At 38.5% G+C, this 17,965-nt stretch overlaps 1 protein-coding gene across 3 annotated transcripts in view; it reads right to left on the minus strand.

The window, feature by feature from the left end:
- Positions 1-17,965, minus strand: part of rhbdf1a (rhomboid 5 homolog 1a (Drosophila)) — a 129,471-nt gene that overhangs the window by 5,877 nt on the left and 105,629 nt on the right. For all 3 annotated transcript variants that reach the window (XM_057860712.1, XM_057860711.1, XM_057860713.1), the window contains 6 exons: positions 10,380-10,480; positions 10,246-10,309; positions 8,126-8,220; positions 6,489-6,564; positions 6,308-6,408; positions 1,225-1,378 (listed from right to left, as the gene is read on the minus strand). In XM_057860712.1, the coding sequence (XP_057716695.1) occupies positions 1,225-1,378; positions 6,308-6,408; positions 6,489-6,564; positions 8,126-8,220; positions 10,246-10,309; positions 10,380-10,480 (591 nt within the window). The remainder of the gene's footprint in view (positions 1-1,224; positions 1,379-6,307; positions 6,409-6,488; positions 6,565-8,125; positions 8,221-10,245; positions 10,310-10,379; positions 10,481-17,965) is intronic.

Raw genomic sequence — 17,965 nt, forward strand, 5'->3', positions numbered from 1 at the left:
GTCTGGTGACTGGGCTGACCAGTCCTGGAGGATCTTGATCTTTTTTGCCTTGAGGAACTTTGAGGTAGAGATTGAAGTATGCGATGGAGCACCATCCTGCTGCAGAATGTGTCCCTTTTTATGGTTAGGAATGTAAGAGGCAGCTAAGATTTGTTGATATTTCAGACTATTTATGTTGCCTTCCACCCTGCAGATCTCTCACACACCCATACTGGATATAACCCTAGGTCATGATTTTGCCACCACCAAACTTCACAGTTTTTGTGGCAAAAGGTGGATTTTTCAGATGACTCTTCCATTGAATTACACCACAGTCGCCGCAAATATTGCAGGAGACCTACTGGAGCCCTCATGGATCAGAGATTTACTCAGAAAACAGACGTGGCAAAATCATGGTCTGGCGTTACATCCAGTTTGGGAGTGTGCGAGAGATCTGCAGGGTGGAAAGCAACATGTATAGTCTGAAATATCAACAAATCTTAGCTGCCTCTTACATTCCTAACCATAAAAAAGGACAAATTCTGCAGCAGGATGGTGCTCCATCGCATACTTCAATCTCTACCTCAGAGTTCCTCAAGGCAAAGAAGATCAAGATCCTCCAGGACTGGCCAGCCCAGTCACCAGACATGAACAGGATGAAAGAGGAAGCATGGAAGACGAAACCCAATAATGTTGCTGAACCCTGGGAGGCATGCAAGACTGCTTTCTTTGATGTTCCTGATGACTTCATCAATAAATTGTATGAATCCTTGCCGAATCCCATGGAAGTCATACAAAATATTACATTTGGATCTCACAGCACCACTACTTATGTCGCTTATGTTATGTAACAGATTTTTGTATTTGAAGTATATTTTTTGTTCAATTTTTACACTACTTTCTGTAGGCGACAAAACTTTTGTCTTGCCAAAATTTGACTTTTATGTCTTCATTAAATGATAAATCTTTTTTCAGTGAAACAAATATATTTTTGTACATTCAACATCATTTGGGAGGGTCTTAGCTTTCATATGAGCCATTTCTGAAACCAATCGAATGATTAAAAGTCAGGTTATTAGCAATTGTTTCTACAAAATGGATACACGACAAGACTTTTGTCATGGACTGTCGTATGTGGGGTCCCATTTACGCTCATCGCACCTGGGCCCAGTTCACAATTGTTCTGCCACTGCATGAAGACTAAATGCCGTTACGACGTTACAGGAAATTTTGCCCGTCAATCACCTCGGCTCTGTACGGCAAGAAGATGGCCGACGCCAGGTTGCCGGTGATGCCGCTGACGATGTAAATGATGGAGATGCGCAGCCATCCCGCCAGCTTCTCTAGGTCCCTCAAGATTGTCATCTGGAATGCCACTGACACCATGCAGTGAAGGACCCTGTGAGGACGGCAGAGGAGGAGAATCATCCTGTGCATTGTATAACGTACGCGTACCTGCGCACGTGCGGCCGGAGATTATCCTTTTAAGTAAATGTGATTCAGTGCGAGGAAAGCTTCATCAGGCACTCTCTTTAATTAGCCAGGACATCAAAAGCATGAAGACGAATCAAAGCTCCTCTTAACTGAGGTCAGCCCTTTGCGTGGGCTGTGATGGACCAGCTGGTAGGAAAACTACTCTGTTGACGGCGATAGACATCCAATCCACTTGGACTAAGAAAGACTCGCATCAATCAGATTGGACATCTATCATGGTAAATGCGCATTATGAATACATAGACAGTGGTACCTCTACATACAAATTTAATTTGTTCCAGGACCTGGTTTTAAGTCGAAATGGTCGCATGTCGAGTGGGATTTTTCCAAAAGACCGGTATTGGCCCGAATATGAGACGTTGTTTTTTGCATTGGAATAAGCCTGAAAAAGAAGGGGTCGTCTTATATTCACGGTCTAGACAGTATACCCATTCACGACGCTAGATGGCGCCAGATATCATTGAAGCAATGTTCTGTCATGACAGATCTCAGCTACTCTCCCCATTCACAACGCTAGATGGCGCCAGATATCATTGAAGCGATGTTCTGTCATGATAGATCTCAGCTACTCTCATTATTTTATTGCAATGTTTTTCCTTATTCATATTTGTTTCAAGACTACAGTTACAGTTAGACTCCACTTTGATGGTTAATGCAGTTTAGAGCTGAAACGAATACTCGAGCAACTTGAGTAACTCGAGTTTTAAAACTGATCCGAGGAATTTTATTCACCTCGAGTAATCGTTTATTTTGACAGCTCTAAGCATCACGTTTTGCTCGGACTGCTAATGCGGGACAACGCGCTGATGTCACGTGCGTAGAGGAAGAAGCAAAAAAAAAAAAAAAAAAAACTTACTGCAGCCGACAGCCGCTACAAACGACGCCGACGTTGCTAAATACTAGCCCGCACGATGCTACGTTGGTAGCAGCTAGCGTCTGATGAGTCTCATAGAGATCACATGTATGTTGAACTAGATGCGAAATGACAGACTTGGCCGCATCTGGCCAGGGTTAGTAAACAGCCGCCATCTTAAAACAGTAGAGCGCTAATAAATAAGATTAACTTTACTGTCATTAGCTCACGTAATGTTAGCCCTGCGGAGGGCTAGGTTTCTATTAAAGTTGCACCGATACCGATACCAGTATCAGCAGGGGGCGCCGATCCGGCCCGAATTGGTGATATCGGTATCGACGAGTACCAACATTTAGGGCGCCGATACCATTTACTGGCAACACTTGGACGTAAATGTACTGTCCTCCCCCCTTGAGCTAACTTCCCAAATCCCCATGCACGACATTTATATGTCTTGCTCTCAAAATTACCGAACGAACTTATCACCTTTGTTTTCAATATTAAGGATGTAAACTACAACGAATATCCACGATGTTACGCTGCTCATCTAACATGGCATTCCCAAACGATTAGCATGCGTAAGCTAACGACTGTTGCTGTAGTGCCAATGGGATCAGAAAGGTTAATACCGTGGGAGACTAAGCAAACTCATGGTTTCATGATGAAAAATGAGTGGCAAAATAAGAGCGGCGTACTTTAAACTCGTTCTGCTTTATGAAAGTCGAATAACATATGCTGGTGTTGTGCAGTAATGAGCAGAAGTGACTTCTGTGGCCAGAAAACACTCTAGCGGCGCAGCGCACACACTAGATATCATCAAATAGCAACCTAGATGTCCTATGTTAGATCCCATGCCAACTCTCGCGCGCACACACTAGATATCATCAAATAGAAACCTAGATGTGCTACATTAGATCCCATGCCATTAGCTGCGTGAGCCCAGAGCGACGCGTAGTCCATATACTACAATGATGAATTAGAAACCGCCATGACTGAATGGAAGTTAAGCAGGCCAAATCAATCCATACCAGTGACTATAGATAATAGAGCTGTCCCGACTAGTCGACATAGTCGACGTCATCGATGACGTAAATCCGTCGACAAGCACAACATCCCGTCGACGGTTAATGAAGGGTTAAAAAAATATATGCGTGGAAAGTTAGAATGTCGGATGCTCTGTTTGCAAGCGGGGAAAGCGGCACAAAGCCAAAAAAAAAGCGCACCAGAGTGTCCAAAACATTGCCTTATTTCAAAGAAACAAAGAGTACACTCTTCTGTCCTGTCTCTTCAATGCCAAGCTTGGCTGCACGTCGGCCGTGAATAAAAACCTCAAGCGCCTTCACGCAGTTTGTAATTTTTTTTTTTCATTTTTTGTACACCAGAGGGTGCTGTCGCCTTACTAAATAATAATGTTTCATTGACAATGGGCCTATAAGTGCTATTACTATTGTTCTTAATGCTAATTGAAAGGTTTATTTCATGTTATGGTTTATTTTATGGTATAGAAAATTATATAAGGTTAAAAGGTCATAAATATATACAGTATATACAGTGATTGCACTCAAGGGAGAGATTGTCAATGATAAGGTAATAAATTAAGGTAAATGCAATTCATATAGGCAATTCATTGATATATAAATAAGGTTTAAAAGGAAAAAGGTGAAAAGTTTTTGTTAATTTCTAATTATGTTGCTTTATTTGTGTGCACCGTAGCTCTTACAGTGTGTTTACATCCAAGGATGGAATAAAAGTTGTAAACCATCAGTTTAAGAGACCATCTTTTCAATCGGGAGGCTACACTAGTTAATTCTATCAGCATTTGAACTCATTGTTTATTTGTGATTTATTATTGTTATTTACGTGTTTATTTGTACTTTAATAAATAATTTGAGTGTTCCAATATGTTTTTTGTGAATTGATAAGCGTCAACAAAAATTTCATTGCTAAATTAGTAAAAAAAAAAAAATTTAAAAAAATTAATTATTAGATTAGTCGACTAATCGTAAAAATAGTCGGCTGACTAATCGGGAGAAAATTAGTCGTTTGGGACAGCCCTAATAGATAATGCTGCAAATACTGTTAATTCAGTACATGTTACAGATGGACTCGGACCACAAATAGGATGTTTTGCTTATATGGTAAATATAGCTGCTAAGAGAGCTGCAGCAATCAACAGTGTGCCCCACTTTACAAACAGTAAAGATTGTTCTCAGCACTTACTGTATATATAAAATTTCTACAGCTCAGTAAGAAGTAAGCACATAAATATTATGCACTAAAATGCTTCTTTATATGAGGGCACTGTTATTTTTGCTTGTTAGCAAATAAAAAAATTAAAAAATAAATAATAATAACAGTTGTATTTTCTGTTTCAGAGCATTAAATGTATTGAATTGTATCGAAAATCGTACCGAACCGTGACTTAACTGTATTGTTGCATCCCTTATACGTACATATATATATATATATATGTTTAATTTTTTTTTTTTTTTTTTTGCAAACAGAGTAGTATCGGAATGGTATCGGTATCGGCAGATACTGCACAGCCAGGTATCTGTATCGGTATCGGGCCCAAAAAATGGTATCGGTGCAACACTAGTTTTCTATTAATTATGACCACTGCGTGGCTAACGTGTCTTACATACAGGCTTTAACATAACATAGCGTTGTGGAGTGATGAGGGTGTAAAATAAACTCAATAATGCCAACTATCAATTTTAGCTGAGTAGTCATTGCTGGATAAAACACCAAGTAGCACTGGTCCCTAATGTGCTCCAATACAGCCTGTATCATACATTTATTTTGAACACTGCAAAAAAAAACAAAAAAAAAACATCTAAATAAGATCTAAAGGTTTTTTGAGTGAAAGCAGTGAATTAGTCTTTTTTTTTTATTCTAGTTACATCTGAGATGCAATTGTTGGCTGTTTTCAACAATACACATCAAAAATAAAGACATTGATTGACTGAAAATGGTTCAAGATTAGATGAAATGTCTTGTTTTCTCACGTATATTTATAATTGCTCTTCACCTAAAAATATATTTGTTTTAACCGATTACTCGATTAATCGATAGAATTTTCAGTCGATTACTAAAATATTCGATAGCTGCAGCCCTAATGCAGTTATTGCAATTTTGTTGTTTTATCACAATACATTGGTTTATTTACATTTCAAAAACCAGAAGCCATTAATTCACGAATGTGATTGCACTTTAGTTTACATATTTAAATGTTCCGATATTAAGATTTGAATGAGGCAAAATAACATGCTTTTTCTCTCAAATATACTGTTATAATCATTTGTTTCGGATGTGCTGTAATTATTTTCTGTATAAAAATTAATTTGGTGTTCAAAAAGTCTTTTTTCAAACTTGAGTCTTGAAAAAGAGGGGGACGTCTTATAATCAGGGCCGTCTTATATTCGGGCCAATACGGCACATTATAATTCGATTAATTTGTCCCATAGCCAAAAAAACGCTAAATCCTAAATAAATACTGCCGGAAAAACAACAAATAGCAATTACACATAGCAAAACAAATAAATTATACACTGTATCACAAAAGTGAGTACACCCCTCGCATTTCTGCAGATATTTAAGTATATCTTTTCACGGGACAACACTGACAAAATGACACTTTGACACAATGAAAAGCAGTCTGTGTGCAGCTTATATAATACAGTTAATTTATTTTCCCCTCAAAATAACTCAAAATATAGCCATTAATATCTAAACCCCTGGCAACAGAAGTGAGTACACCCCTTTGAAAAACGTAAATCCATAAATGTCCAAATTGAGTACTGCTTGTCATTTTCAAGCCAAAAGTGACTCGTTACAGGAGTTCTGTCAGCATTGCTGCAGAGATTGAAGAGGTGGGGGGTCAGCCTGTTAGTGCACAGACCATTCGGACCCCAAAAAAAAAAAGTTCTAACACCCCCGGTGTACAGCATAAAATATTTCCCATCTACCATATGTACTCACCCTGCGTGCAGGAAGAGCGAGAGCCAGAGTCTGTAAAACTGATCCGGGATCTCAGGGTTGAGGAAAGGCAGCAGTCCACATACATCATCCATGCAATGCACCTGCAAGATTTCACATTGGCATTAGAATCCCATCTAAAAAACAAAAAAAAAGAATTGTACGCTTACAATTGGGATCTTACTTGTGAGCAGAGAGTGGCTTCCTCATGAAAATAACCTTTCATGAAGACACAATATTCCCGGGATGTGATTTCACACCTTCGATGAGGAAAAGGCCACAGGTAGCTTTGCATTAGATTAGATTAGCAGATACAGTTGTGGTCAAAAGTTTACATACACTTGTGAAGAACATAATGTCATGGCTCTCTTGAGTTTCCAGTTATTTCTACAACTCTGATTTTTAGAGTGATTGGAACAGATACTTTGTCACAAAAAACATTCATGAAGTTTGGTTCTTTTATGACTTTATTATGGGTGAACAGAAAAAAGTGATCAAATCTGCTGGGTCCAAAATATATATACAGCAGCGCTAATATTTGGTAACATGTCCCTTGGCCATTTTCACTTCAATTAGGTGCTTTTGGTAGCCATCCACAAGCTTCTGGCAAGCTTCTGGTTGAATCTTTGACCGCTCCTCTTGACAGAATTGGTGCAGTTCAGTTAAATTTGATGGCTTTCTGACATGGACTTGTTTCTTCAGCATTGTCCACAAGTTCTCAATGGGGTTTAAGTCAGGACTTTGGGAAGGCCATTCAAAAACCTTAATTCTAGCCTGATTTAGCCATTCCATTACCACTTTAGATGTGTGTTTGGGGTCATTGTCCTGTTGGAACACCCAACTGCGCCCGGGACCCAATCTTCGGGCTGATGATGTTAGGTTATCTTGAAGAATTTGAAGGTAATCCTCCTTCTTCATTATCCCATTTACTCTCTGTAAAGCACCAGTTCCATTGGCAGCAAAACAGCCCCACAGCATAATACTACCACCACTGTGCTTGATGGTAGGCATTGTGTACTTGGGGTTAAAGGCTTCACCTTTTCTCCTCCAAACATATTGCTGGGCATTGTGGCCAAACAGCTCGATTTTTGTTTCGTCTGAGCACAGAACTTTCCTCCAGAAGGTCTTATCTTTGTCCATGTGATCAGCAGCAAACTTCAGTCGAGGCTTAAGGTGCCCGCTTTTGGAGCAAGGGCTTCCTTTTTGCACGGCAGCCTCTCAGTCCATGGAGATGCAAAACACGCTTGACTGTGGACACTGACACCTGTGTTCCAGTAGCTTCTAATTCTTGGCAGATCTGCTTTTTGGTGATTCTCGGTTGAATCTTCACCCTCCTGACCAATTTTCTCTCAGCAGCAGGTGATAGCTTGCGTTTTCTTCCTGATCGTGGCAGTGACAAAACAGTGCCATGCACTTTATACTTACAAACAATTGTTTGCACTGTTGCTCTTGGGACCTGCAGCTGCTTTGAAATGGCTCCAAGTGACTTTCCTGACTTGTTCAAGTCAATGATTGTTCAAGTCAATAATCACTCACAAGAAATTGCTAATTCGTGTTGCTGTATGTATATTTTTGACCCAGCAGATTTGATCACTTTTTCTGTTAACCCATAATAAAGTCATAAAAGAACCAAACTTCATGAATGTTTTTTGTGACAAAGAAGTGTCTGTTCCAATCACTCTATCGGAGAAAAATCAGAGTTGTAGAAATAACTGGAAACTCAAGAGAGCGATGACATTATGTTCTTCACAAGTGTATGTAAACTTTTGACCACAACTGCAGATTAATGAATATGAATAAATGATGTGTAAGGTTTCTGACCTTCCTTTGGTTCCGATGCAGCAGGGTCGGCCCGTGATGGTGCAGTCAATGTGAGGCAGGTTGGTGTGGTTCCCTGTGTTGTACCTTGTGCAAATCTAACAGCACACACATACGATTTACATGGCGGAAAACACAGACAATACAGAAAAAGCAGTTTCTGCTCTTGCACTCCTCTTTAAAACAAACTGCTGTATTTTAAGCCAAAAGAACTGTTGTGTTTAATAGAACAATATGTCTATATGCTGCCATAGCAGATTCATGGCGCATTTAGCCCCCGAACTATTTTTAATTTGCCCGTGTTACCCTGGAAACCCCCGTTTACAGACGTCGCGCAACCGCTTTTGTTTCAACCTAGCCATTAAAAGAAGGTAAGTAATCATATTTGTTATTCGAAATGTCTGCCATTTTTAGCTTGGAATTATTAATTGGTGTCTAATATTTAGTTAAAAAAAAAAAAAAAAAAAAAAAGACTAAAAAATTATTCACTCGCATATTTTAAACTTTTAAACAAATTACGTCACAATGAAAAAATTAGCGTCTGTAAAAAAGTCACGGATATCTACCCCATAACTATCGCTTAATTGTATTTTTTTCGTTAATGTCGCATTTCCCCCAATATTTTAGACGATAATCAATCCAAACAAGGGGAAAAAAAAGTAACGTTTTCGACCACTCCTTGATGTCTGCGATTTCTGCATCGCAACCCATGTTATATGACCATGTTTCACCCATAAAATCTCCCAAAAATCTGGCTCTGGCCATTCACAGACTTTATGGATCAAAAAGAGGTAAGTACGCAATATTATCTCGTTAAAATAATGGCGTCTTTAATTATGCTCTTGCGTATTCTCACCTCCAGTTAGGGTTTTGCTGTCTATTTTTATTTATTTATTTTTTTAAAATGTCTTTCAGTTCAATTTTTTTCTTCCCCAAGAAAATTGAGATTTTAAGCTTTCCAATGATGTATCACACATGCTTATAGGACAATTCTGAAATTGAGCCAAATTGAGGGTCTCAGAGTGGAATTTCAAGTGTTTTCCGCCATATACACTAAACTAAACTAAACTAAACTAAACTAAACTAAACTAAACTAAACTAAACTAAACTAAACTAAACTAAACTAAACTAAACTAAACTAAACTAAACTATACTATACTATACTATATATACAGTGGTATGAAAAAGTATCAACCTTTTGGAATTTCTCAAATTTAGGCATAAAATTGCCATGAAATGTGATCTGATCTTTGTCAAAATCCCACAGATGAAAAAACAGTTTTTGTTTCAACCCAGCAATGAAAACAAGTTAAGTAATTATATTTATTATTCAAAATGTCTGTAATTTTTAGCTTAGAATCATTAAGTAATGTCTAATATTTTGTTTAAATAAAAAACAACTTTAAAAAATTATTCACTCGCATATTTTAAAATTTTTCAACAAATTACGTCACAATGAAAAAAATGGCGTCTGTAAAAAAGTCACGGATATCTACCTCATAACTAGTGCTAAATTGTATTTTTTTGTTACTGTTGCATTTTCCCCGATATGTTAGATGATAAATAATCGATCCAAACAAAGAAAATGTGAAAAAATAATGTTTAAAAGAGTAAATATATGAAAAAGAAAATCTCGGCCACTCCTTGACGTCTGTGATTTCTGCATCGCGACCCTTGTTATATGACCATGTTTCATCCATAAAATCCCCCCAAAATCCAGCTGTGGCCATTCACAGCTGTGTCTTGACACTTGGTGATACCTGCGACATGGAGTTTTTGGATCAAAACAAGGTAAGTACGCGATAATATCTTGTTAAAGTCATGGCGTCTGTAATTCTGCTCTCGCATGCTCTCACCTCCAGATAGGGATTTCCTGTTTAAAAAAACATTTTAAAAAAAAAAAAAAAAAAAAAAAAAGCCCTCCAATACAAAAATTTTCTTCCCCAGAAAATTGAGATTTTAGGCTTTCCAATGATGTATCACACATGCATATAGGACAATTTTGAAATTTGGCCAAACTGGGGGTCTAAGAGCGGAACTTCAAGTCACCTGAGTGTTTTCCGCCACATACATTTTCCTTTCTTGGCTGATTTCTCAGGCTACTCTAAAACATTTCCACTTACTGGCCACTTGGTGATGTCATCAGGCCACTCGTATGGGGGCCCCGAGGCAGGCTCCAGACATGTCCTGCCAGGAGATGCATTATTAGTGGCCTGCATGGGCTTAAAAGTGAATTAGTGCGGTTTGTGGTTTGTACCTGGGATCCTGATGGCAGACGGAGCCGAACTGTCTGTCTTTCCCGTTTAATTGAGGCCTGCTGGGATGCTGTGGCCACTTCACCCACACAGCCAGAGTGCTCTGGATGTACAAAGGTTGAGTCAGAATCAACTTTTTTTTACTTATTACTAACTCACTTTCTGCTATTGACTGTGATTGACGTCAAATCCATTTGAACTGGGATGGCTGGCATTAAATATTAAATGTTAAATTGTATTGATTTACTTTTATTTTCAAGCGTTAACTCCTTGGCTGCTATTGACAGCGACAGACATCCCATCCATTTTGACTGGGTGGCCTGGCAGCGACAATCGTTGCCAACTCCCCGGTCAAGCTAGATTGGACGTCTATCGCCGTCAATGGCAGTATTGCATGATCATTCAATGCCAGCCTTCCCAGTTGAATGGATATAATGTCAAAAACTGTCAAAGGCACTAAATGGGGTACAAGTAGTGCTGCAACGATTAATCGATTAACTCGAGTAATTCGATTAGAAAAAAACTTCAAATTTAATTTTGCTGCTTCGAGTATTCGTTTAATTAGTGGCGTTGTAATGGTTTGTTTTGAAAGTGTTAGCATTTAGTTTTATTGATTTGGTTGGATACACTGCCCTCTAGTGGCAACAGTGAATATGATATACCTCATTTAACATGGCTGAATCCAGCTTCTCCCTGTTAAGACTAAGATAAGCTAAGTTTTTGTTTGAGCTAATGTTTTTTTATCCATTCGTAATTTATTTTAGAAGTATATTTAGCTCATTTTTGTGGGAATATGTGTTACAACAATTTGTTCAGAGCATTGTATTAAAAAAAAGTTAGCATTTAATAGCATTTAAGCTACCGGAGTTTTACGATGCAAGTTAGCCAATTGTTCTCTTGTTGTACTTAGATCGTAATCTATTTATTTTTCATACCGTTTGACGCTAAAGCGCAATTGTGCATAGTTTCAAGAAACACTCGGGAATTTTATTTCGTATTCACTAGGGATGTCCCGATCCAGGTTTTTGCACTTCCGATCCGATACCGATATTGTTTTGCACTTCCGATCCAATACCGATACTGGCCGATACCGATACCGGCCTATCTGAGCAAGTGTTAAAGTTTCAAGTTATTTAGCCTCCTTACTTAGTTGTCAGACTCATGTTGAAAAAGGTTTTAGTACTCTTGATAACAACTAGCCAGCTGAATTAGGCGAGTTTGAATAACACACAACGGTTGGTAACAAGAAACTGCCCTGTTTGTTCAGTGACAAACAAAAAACATTATAAATAACAAACAAATGGCATAGTCAGTCAGTAAAACGTGCAAATAATATTGTAAACTGTCTTAAAAAAGCAAAACACAAACAACCTCAGTGGAAAATCCCGCAACCCCCCCAAGCTATTAGATGCTTTTAATGTTTCGTGCATTAGTTACAATAATTGTACAAAAAGCCTCTCAGGTTTAAATAAACGACTATTTCAGTATCAAGTTAACATGTTAAAACAGTAAATAAAATACTCAAGCCCCCATTCTGTATCAGCACTTTTAAACTACATTCAATTCATTTAATTTTGCGAATCAACTGTTAAAGTTGTTAAAATTGCTCCCGTTATTCCATAATTTCCCGTCCGTCTACTTTCGACATGCGAAAGTTTTAAAACTGTTTTGAAGATAGATTCAAGTCATGATTTTGCCGATTTAGGAGTGGCATATGTTGCACTCTGCCTCTTCGTCTTTGTCGTCCTTTAAGGTGAAATGATCCCACACAGCTGACATTTTTACCGATAAAGTCTCTCGGCAAATTGGGAGACGGTAATGTAAATGTAGTGTGTTGAAGTTGTGCCGTAAAATGCGGACCGGATTTAAGGGGAAACCGAAGCAAAAACTGGAATGGATTATGTAAATCGGTGCGCTGGAAAACCCAGACCGGTTTTCAAAAAAAAAACTGGATCGGAATTCTGGATCGGAATTTTTCCGTGTTGGCCAATCAGATACCGATGCGCATTTTTTTCCCCATATCGGTGTCCGATCCTCTAGTATTCACATTTAATGCTCTTTTGAAAGTGCGATCTTAGCAAGCCCTTGTTTTAAATCTAAAATTTATTCTGCAACGCATTAAATGTTCCTAATCCGATTCCTTGATTATTGCACTAACTAGGGTGATAGATTAATTGACTACTAAAACAATCAATAGCTGCAGCCCTAGCTACAAGCAACAAAATAATCCAGAAGTTTAAAAAATATAAAAATACTCTTAGGTTCTCCAGTTTCCGACATTGATTTCAACATGATGTCAGGTTTTGAACCCTGAGCTAATGGAAAGGCACTCAAGCTTCTTGTGCAGGCCATATTCAGTATTTTCAAAATTTGCTGCATGCCAATTTTTAAATTGTGTATATAAATTCAGTTACGTTAAAAAAAAAAAATACTGGGTCAAACTTTATTTGACCGTGGCGCCATGAGACTGTCATAAGGTCGTCATAATTATGACATGACACTGTCACGAGCATTAATGAATCCTTATGACAGATGTCATTAAGTGCCATCTGGCAAATTATGTCATTTTTGAATGGATGTAAAAGATCCGAACTGGACATAAATGGAGTTAGTGACAAAATTTGCCGTATCTTTCCCGATCTTTTACATCCATTCATTAATGCTCATGACATTAACATGTCAATTATAATGGTCTTATGCCAGTCTTATGACGCCACTGCCAAATACAGTGTTACTAAATACTGTAATTCTGCCGTTTCCTACATTGATTTTCACATGTAGTGAGGTTTTGACCTCTGAGCGAATAGAGGCACTGTTTAAGTGATTAGCTCTATCTAGTGTTGAAGCTGAGAAGTGCAACAGAATGTGATCTGAATTTAAGCTAATACGGGCTATATTCAATGATATTTTCATAATTTGCTACAGGCCAATAAAAAGTGGGCAGCGGTCCGCAGTTTGCACACCCCGGCTTTAAAGAGAACAAAGGATTGAAAAACTTGTAGTTCTTATAAGATAAACGTTATTATGAGGTAAAATAACTTGATAATAAAACCCCTCTTTATGTGTTCGTTTTTATGCAATTTGTAAAATTAGTTTAACTAGTAGGTCGCCATGGTTGTTGACGTCGCAGGGTGGTGACGTCACTGGGTTACACTGCTGGGCTTCCAGAGTATGACTCTAGTGACATAAACATGTTATCTGTTCAGCCATTTCAATTTGAACCCGAGAGGAACGTTAATGAGCATGCCAGCACTGTTGATATTTCACAAAACGAGCAGCAAAAGCAAAATGAACAAGAAAGACGGGATGAGACGAGTGTAGGACAAAACCGGCGTTCTGCCAAAATGTGCTACACCGGCGAAACATCTACAAGAGGCAAATTTGAAACCTAAAGTACTACCGTGCGCTTTCAGCTTGTTTTGTTTAGATGCATACGGACAGAACATACTAAAGATGACTTAAAATGCCTATGACAGCAAAAAGGATGTTTATTTCATATTTCACGCGGTATTTTATGCTCCTGAATGAAACGGACCGCTTGGATGTGTGTGGAAGCGATCGATATATTTATTCAATTTTTTGAATACGGCACCATGAAAATGAGTGACTTCCTGGATTTACGAAGTATGGGGGATAAATATCTTCAGTATACAGCCAATACAGTATGCAGAACGACTGCGGATTCAGCCGATTTTGCGGATTTTTTTGCTTATTTTTCGCATCACACCAGCCCAGTGTGCTGCAGGCTTTTGTTGTTGCACCAGGGAGAGGCGTGTGAGCCTTTTTGGGTTTCAAAGAGTTCCCATTCATCTCGGATAATGGCCAAAACAAGTCCGATAACTGTGGGACCATTGTGAAGTGAGTAAGCTACGTGTTTTATATTATTTCAAATACTGGGATCATGGAACATGTTTTAATAAAGAGGTGGCTTGCATTTTGTGAGTGAACTGAAAATACTCCATGTCCACCGAGAAGGCCACAAGGCCAAATACCGGCGGCTTGTCCCATACCACGGTTGCCGGCCAATAAATGCGTGCTCGTGGCCAAGCCGAGAAAAGAGTTTTCTCGGCTTGGCCACGAGCAGCAACCTGCTCCGACGTCGGCCGGTTTGTCCACTGAGAATGGGCTATTTTTTGGCGTTCATTCCCAGCGACGAGCCCTGCCGTGGCCGCAGCCGAACGACGCTTTTTCCTCCGTCTCCGAAGCCGGGGCAGGGATATCAGTCGGAGTAACTCCGGTGGCATTAAATACCGTTCGGGAGAGGAAGAAGTGGCCAGTTTTGACCATTATCCAGTAAATTTGCCCTGTTGTACTGAATAAATGCATTTTTAATATGCCATATTCCTTTTAGCACAAGACTGTTATTTGTCATGACCATACCATTTATTTAGCAAATGGGGAAAAATATATCCTGTAAAAATATTGGAGTAGAGAGATTAAAACAATAATGACTAAAGATGTCCCGATCAATCGGCATCCGATTGATCAGGTCCGATCACGTCATTTTCAAAGTATCGGAATCGGCAAAAAAATATCGGACATGCCTTTTTTTAATATATATATATTTTCTATTTAAATCGTTTTCTAATTGTATTTAACGTTACAGACAAAATGTCTTACACTCATCCAGAGTAGTTTTGGCTTAAAGTAGGGCTATCAAATTTATTGCATTAACGGCGGCAATGAATTTTTTAAAATTAATCACATTAAATAATTAACGCATGCGCTGCACGACCCACTCACGCATTGTCGCGTTCAATCTATATTGACGCCGTTTTACCTATAGATAGCGCTAAAAGGCAGCGTATACTGAGTAAAGAGAATTTTAACAGCCTTTGGAGCCATTTTTTATGTGGCTAAAGCCTTACCACTACCTCTCTCAGCAATTAAAAATAACGTGGGAGGCAATGTGGGGAAGAAAGGTAATAGTTGATCATTTTGTTAACACCCTATGTTCTTTCCTAACACAGAGAAGATATATCAATCGGTGCCTCTATGCACAGTCATGGTTGCACTTCCCATCATGCATTTGGGCAGAAGTTAAATGGCTGCAGTATCATTTACTGAAAGCTCAACAAATACACGAGATGGCAATATTTAGTCACAATATACAAAGTCACATTTATCCTTTAAGAATTACAAGTCTTTCTATCCGTGTATCCCTCTCACAGAAAGAATGTTAATAATGTAAATGCCATCTTGAGGATTTATTGTCATAATAAAACAAATACAGTACTTATGTACTGTATGTTGAATGTATATACTCGTCCGAGTTTTATTCATTTTTTTCTTAATGCATTGCCAAAATGTATATGATCGGGAAAAATTATCGGGAATGATTGGAATTGAATCGGGAGCAAAAAAAAGCAGTCGGATTGGGAAATATCGGGATCGGCAGATACTCAAACTAAAACGATCGGGATCGGATCGGGAGGAAAAAAACATGATCGGAACAACCCTATTTAATGACAATTTGTTCTTCTCTGTTGTATTTTCCTCATTCTGAATCTTCCCCCCTCAATGGGCTGAATTCTAAATCAGATGAAATCGTGACCCTGCCGACGTCATCATCCAGCTGGGGACGCTAGAGCGCTATAACGACAGGCGGGTCTAAACAGCAGATTAAAAGACAAATTTCTCGTCACCTGCGCTTTGCCAAATTGTTGTATATAGTCGAATCGTCTCAAAATATGATTGTATTTCATATAATAATGTTATGTAAGATTTTTTTAAGCTGTCACAGGCACTTTCAGAAAATACATAAATGTAGTAATATCAAATAAGGGTGGTTTGAATATGCTATGTGACTCATGTGGTCAACAGATCAACAATCTGCTTCAAAGCTACCACAAGAAAACACAATGCTTAAAAGTATGTGAGGGAAACACATGCAAAAAGTATTTTGAGGCAATGAAAATGTAATAAAAGACTCAATAGAAACACAAATAGTGAGTACTTGCCGCTTTTAACCGATGTGCACATGTGTTAAAAGTCTCGCCGAGTAGGAAGGAATTGCAGAACACCGGTAGTGTTCGTTTAGTGACAGTGACAAATAAGGGTGTCAACAATAATCGATGCGGCGATGCATCCCGATGCGGGGCGGGGACGATTCGATTCGATGCGGGCAACACGCTGAATCGATTCAGCGCATTTTAAAATATATAAGTACGTTCAAAAACCTTCGCTGCGCAATTCCGGTGATGCAATGGATTTGGTTTCCCCATTTGTATTGTTATTCTCATGTTTACCTGTAGAGAGAGCTACTTTACATTCAAAGCAAGCCCGTAGAGGTTAGATCGGGCCTAAAAAATTCCAGCCCAACCCGACACGGCCCGCTGGTATTGAGGCCCGACCGGCCAGATCAATTAACTATAGATTTGCATGCCCGAGCCGAGTGATGCGGGAAAAAAAATGCAGCAGCAGCAATTTATTTTCATTTCTTCAAGTTTTCTTACTGTTTAAATAGTCTACATATTTTTATGAGAATTATAAAAGCATTCACACAACGAAATAACGCTGGGAAAGTTTAATTAAAAACAAAAAACACGGTTTTACAGACACACAGAGGAGAAGATTCAAAAGGATCACGTTTGCCTTTGTGTGCATAAATAAAAGTGTCTTTCGTAACGAATTCTCAGTTGGCAGGAAAAAAACGCAAGTTTACTCAATATTTAAATAGTCTACATATTTTTATGAGAATTATAAAAGCATTCACACAACGAAATAACGGGAGGAGAAGAAGAAAAAGAGGGCTGCGCTACAGAAATATTATAGATATAAGATAGGCTAGGCCTACATTTTACTTTTGTTCTACATTGCAATTTAGTTGATGTTTTGTTTGCAACTGAACTGATTCCTGGATTGATATTGCGATAAAGATGCTGCTGCACTACAATATTTTCTTTGTCGTTTTCTTTAATATTTACTTGAATATTTTTATTGATGGGTCGTTGTGAGTAAAATACAGTGACTGTTATTACTGATTTTGCACAGGAGTTCAGATGTTGTACTGTGTGAAAGGCTGCTACTGTGTGTAAAAAAAAAAAGAAAGCCCTGGTCTCATTCAAAGCAATTAAATGCTGTGATCTGATTTTTTTTTTAATATATATGAAAGTATACTATTTTCATTTGACTTCAACCAGGAGTGACACAAGAGCCAATAAAAAGTTGTTTAATGTCTGTCCGCTTTTGTTGGCTCACGATTCACAAAAAATATGCTTTGCTTTAGAATTTTAATGCATCCCAGGCTTTAATGCATCGCAATGCATTGCCGAATCGAACCGAATCGAATCGTGACCCTCTGAATCGAATCGAATCGTGGCCCTCCGAATCGTAATCGAATCGAATCGTGAGGGCAGTGTCGATGCACACCTCTAGTGACAAACTACGTTATCACCCCGAGTTTCCATTGCACACTTAAAACATGGCACCCTCTGTAGGTCAAAACATGAACTAAATATTATAGATTTTTAAATCAATGGCAATATTTTATGTGTTTCTAATAACATATTTTAGTAAAAGAGAACAAATGTGGCATATTAGAGCCTACAAGTCTTTCAGTCCGAGGGTCACTTTAAAAAAAAAACAA

The sequence above is a fragment of the Corythoichthys intestinalis genome, chromosome 16, assembly GCF_030265065.1.
Source record: "Corythoichthys intestinalis isolate RoL2023-P3 chromosome 16, ASM3026506v1, whole genome shotgun sequence".
In the NCBI taxonomy this organism is placed as follows: domain Eukaryota; kingdom Metazoa; phylum Chordata; class Actinopteri; order Syngnathiformes; family Syngnathidae; genus Corythoichthys; species Corythoichthys intestinalis.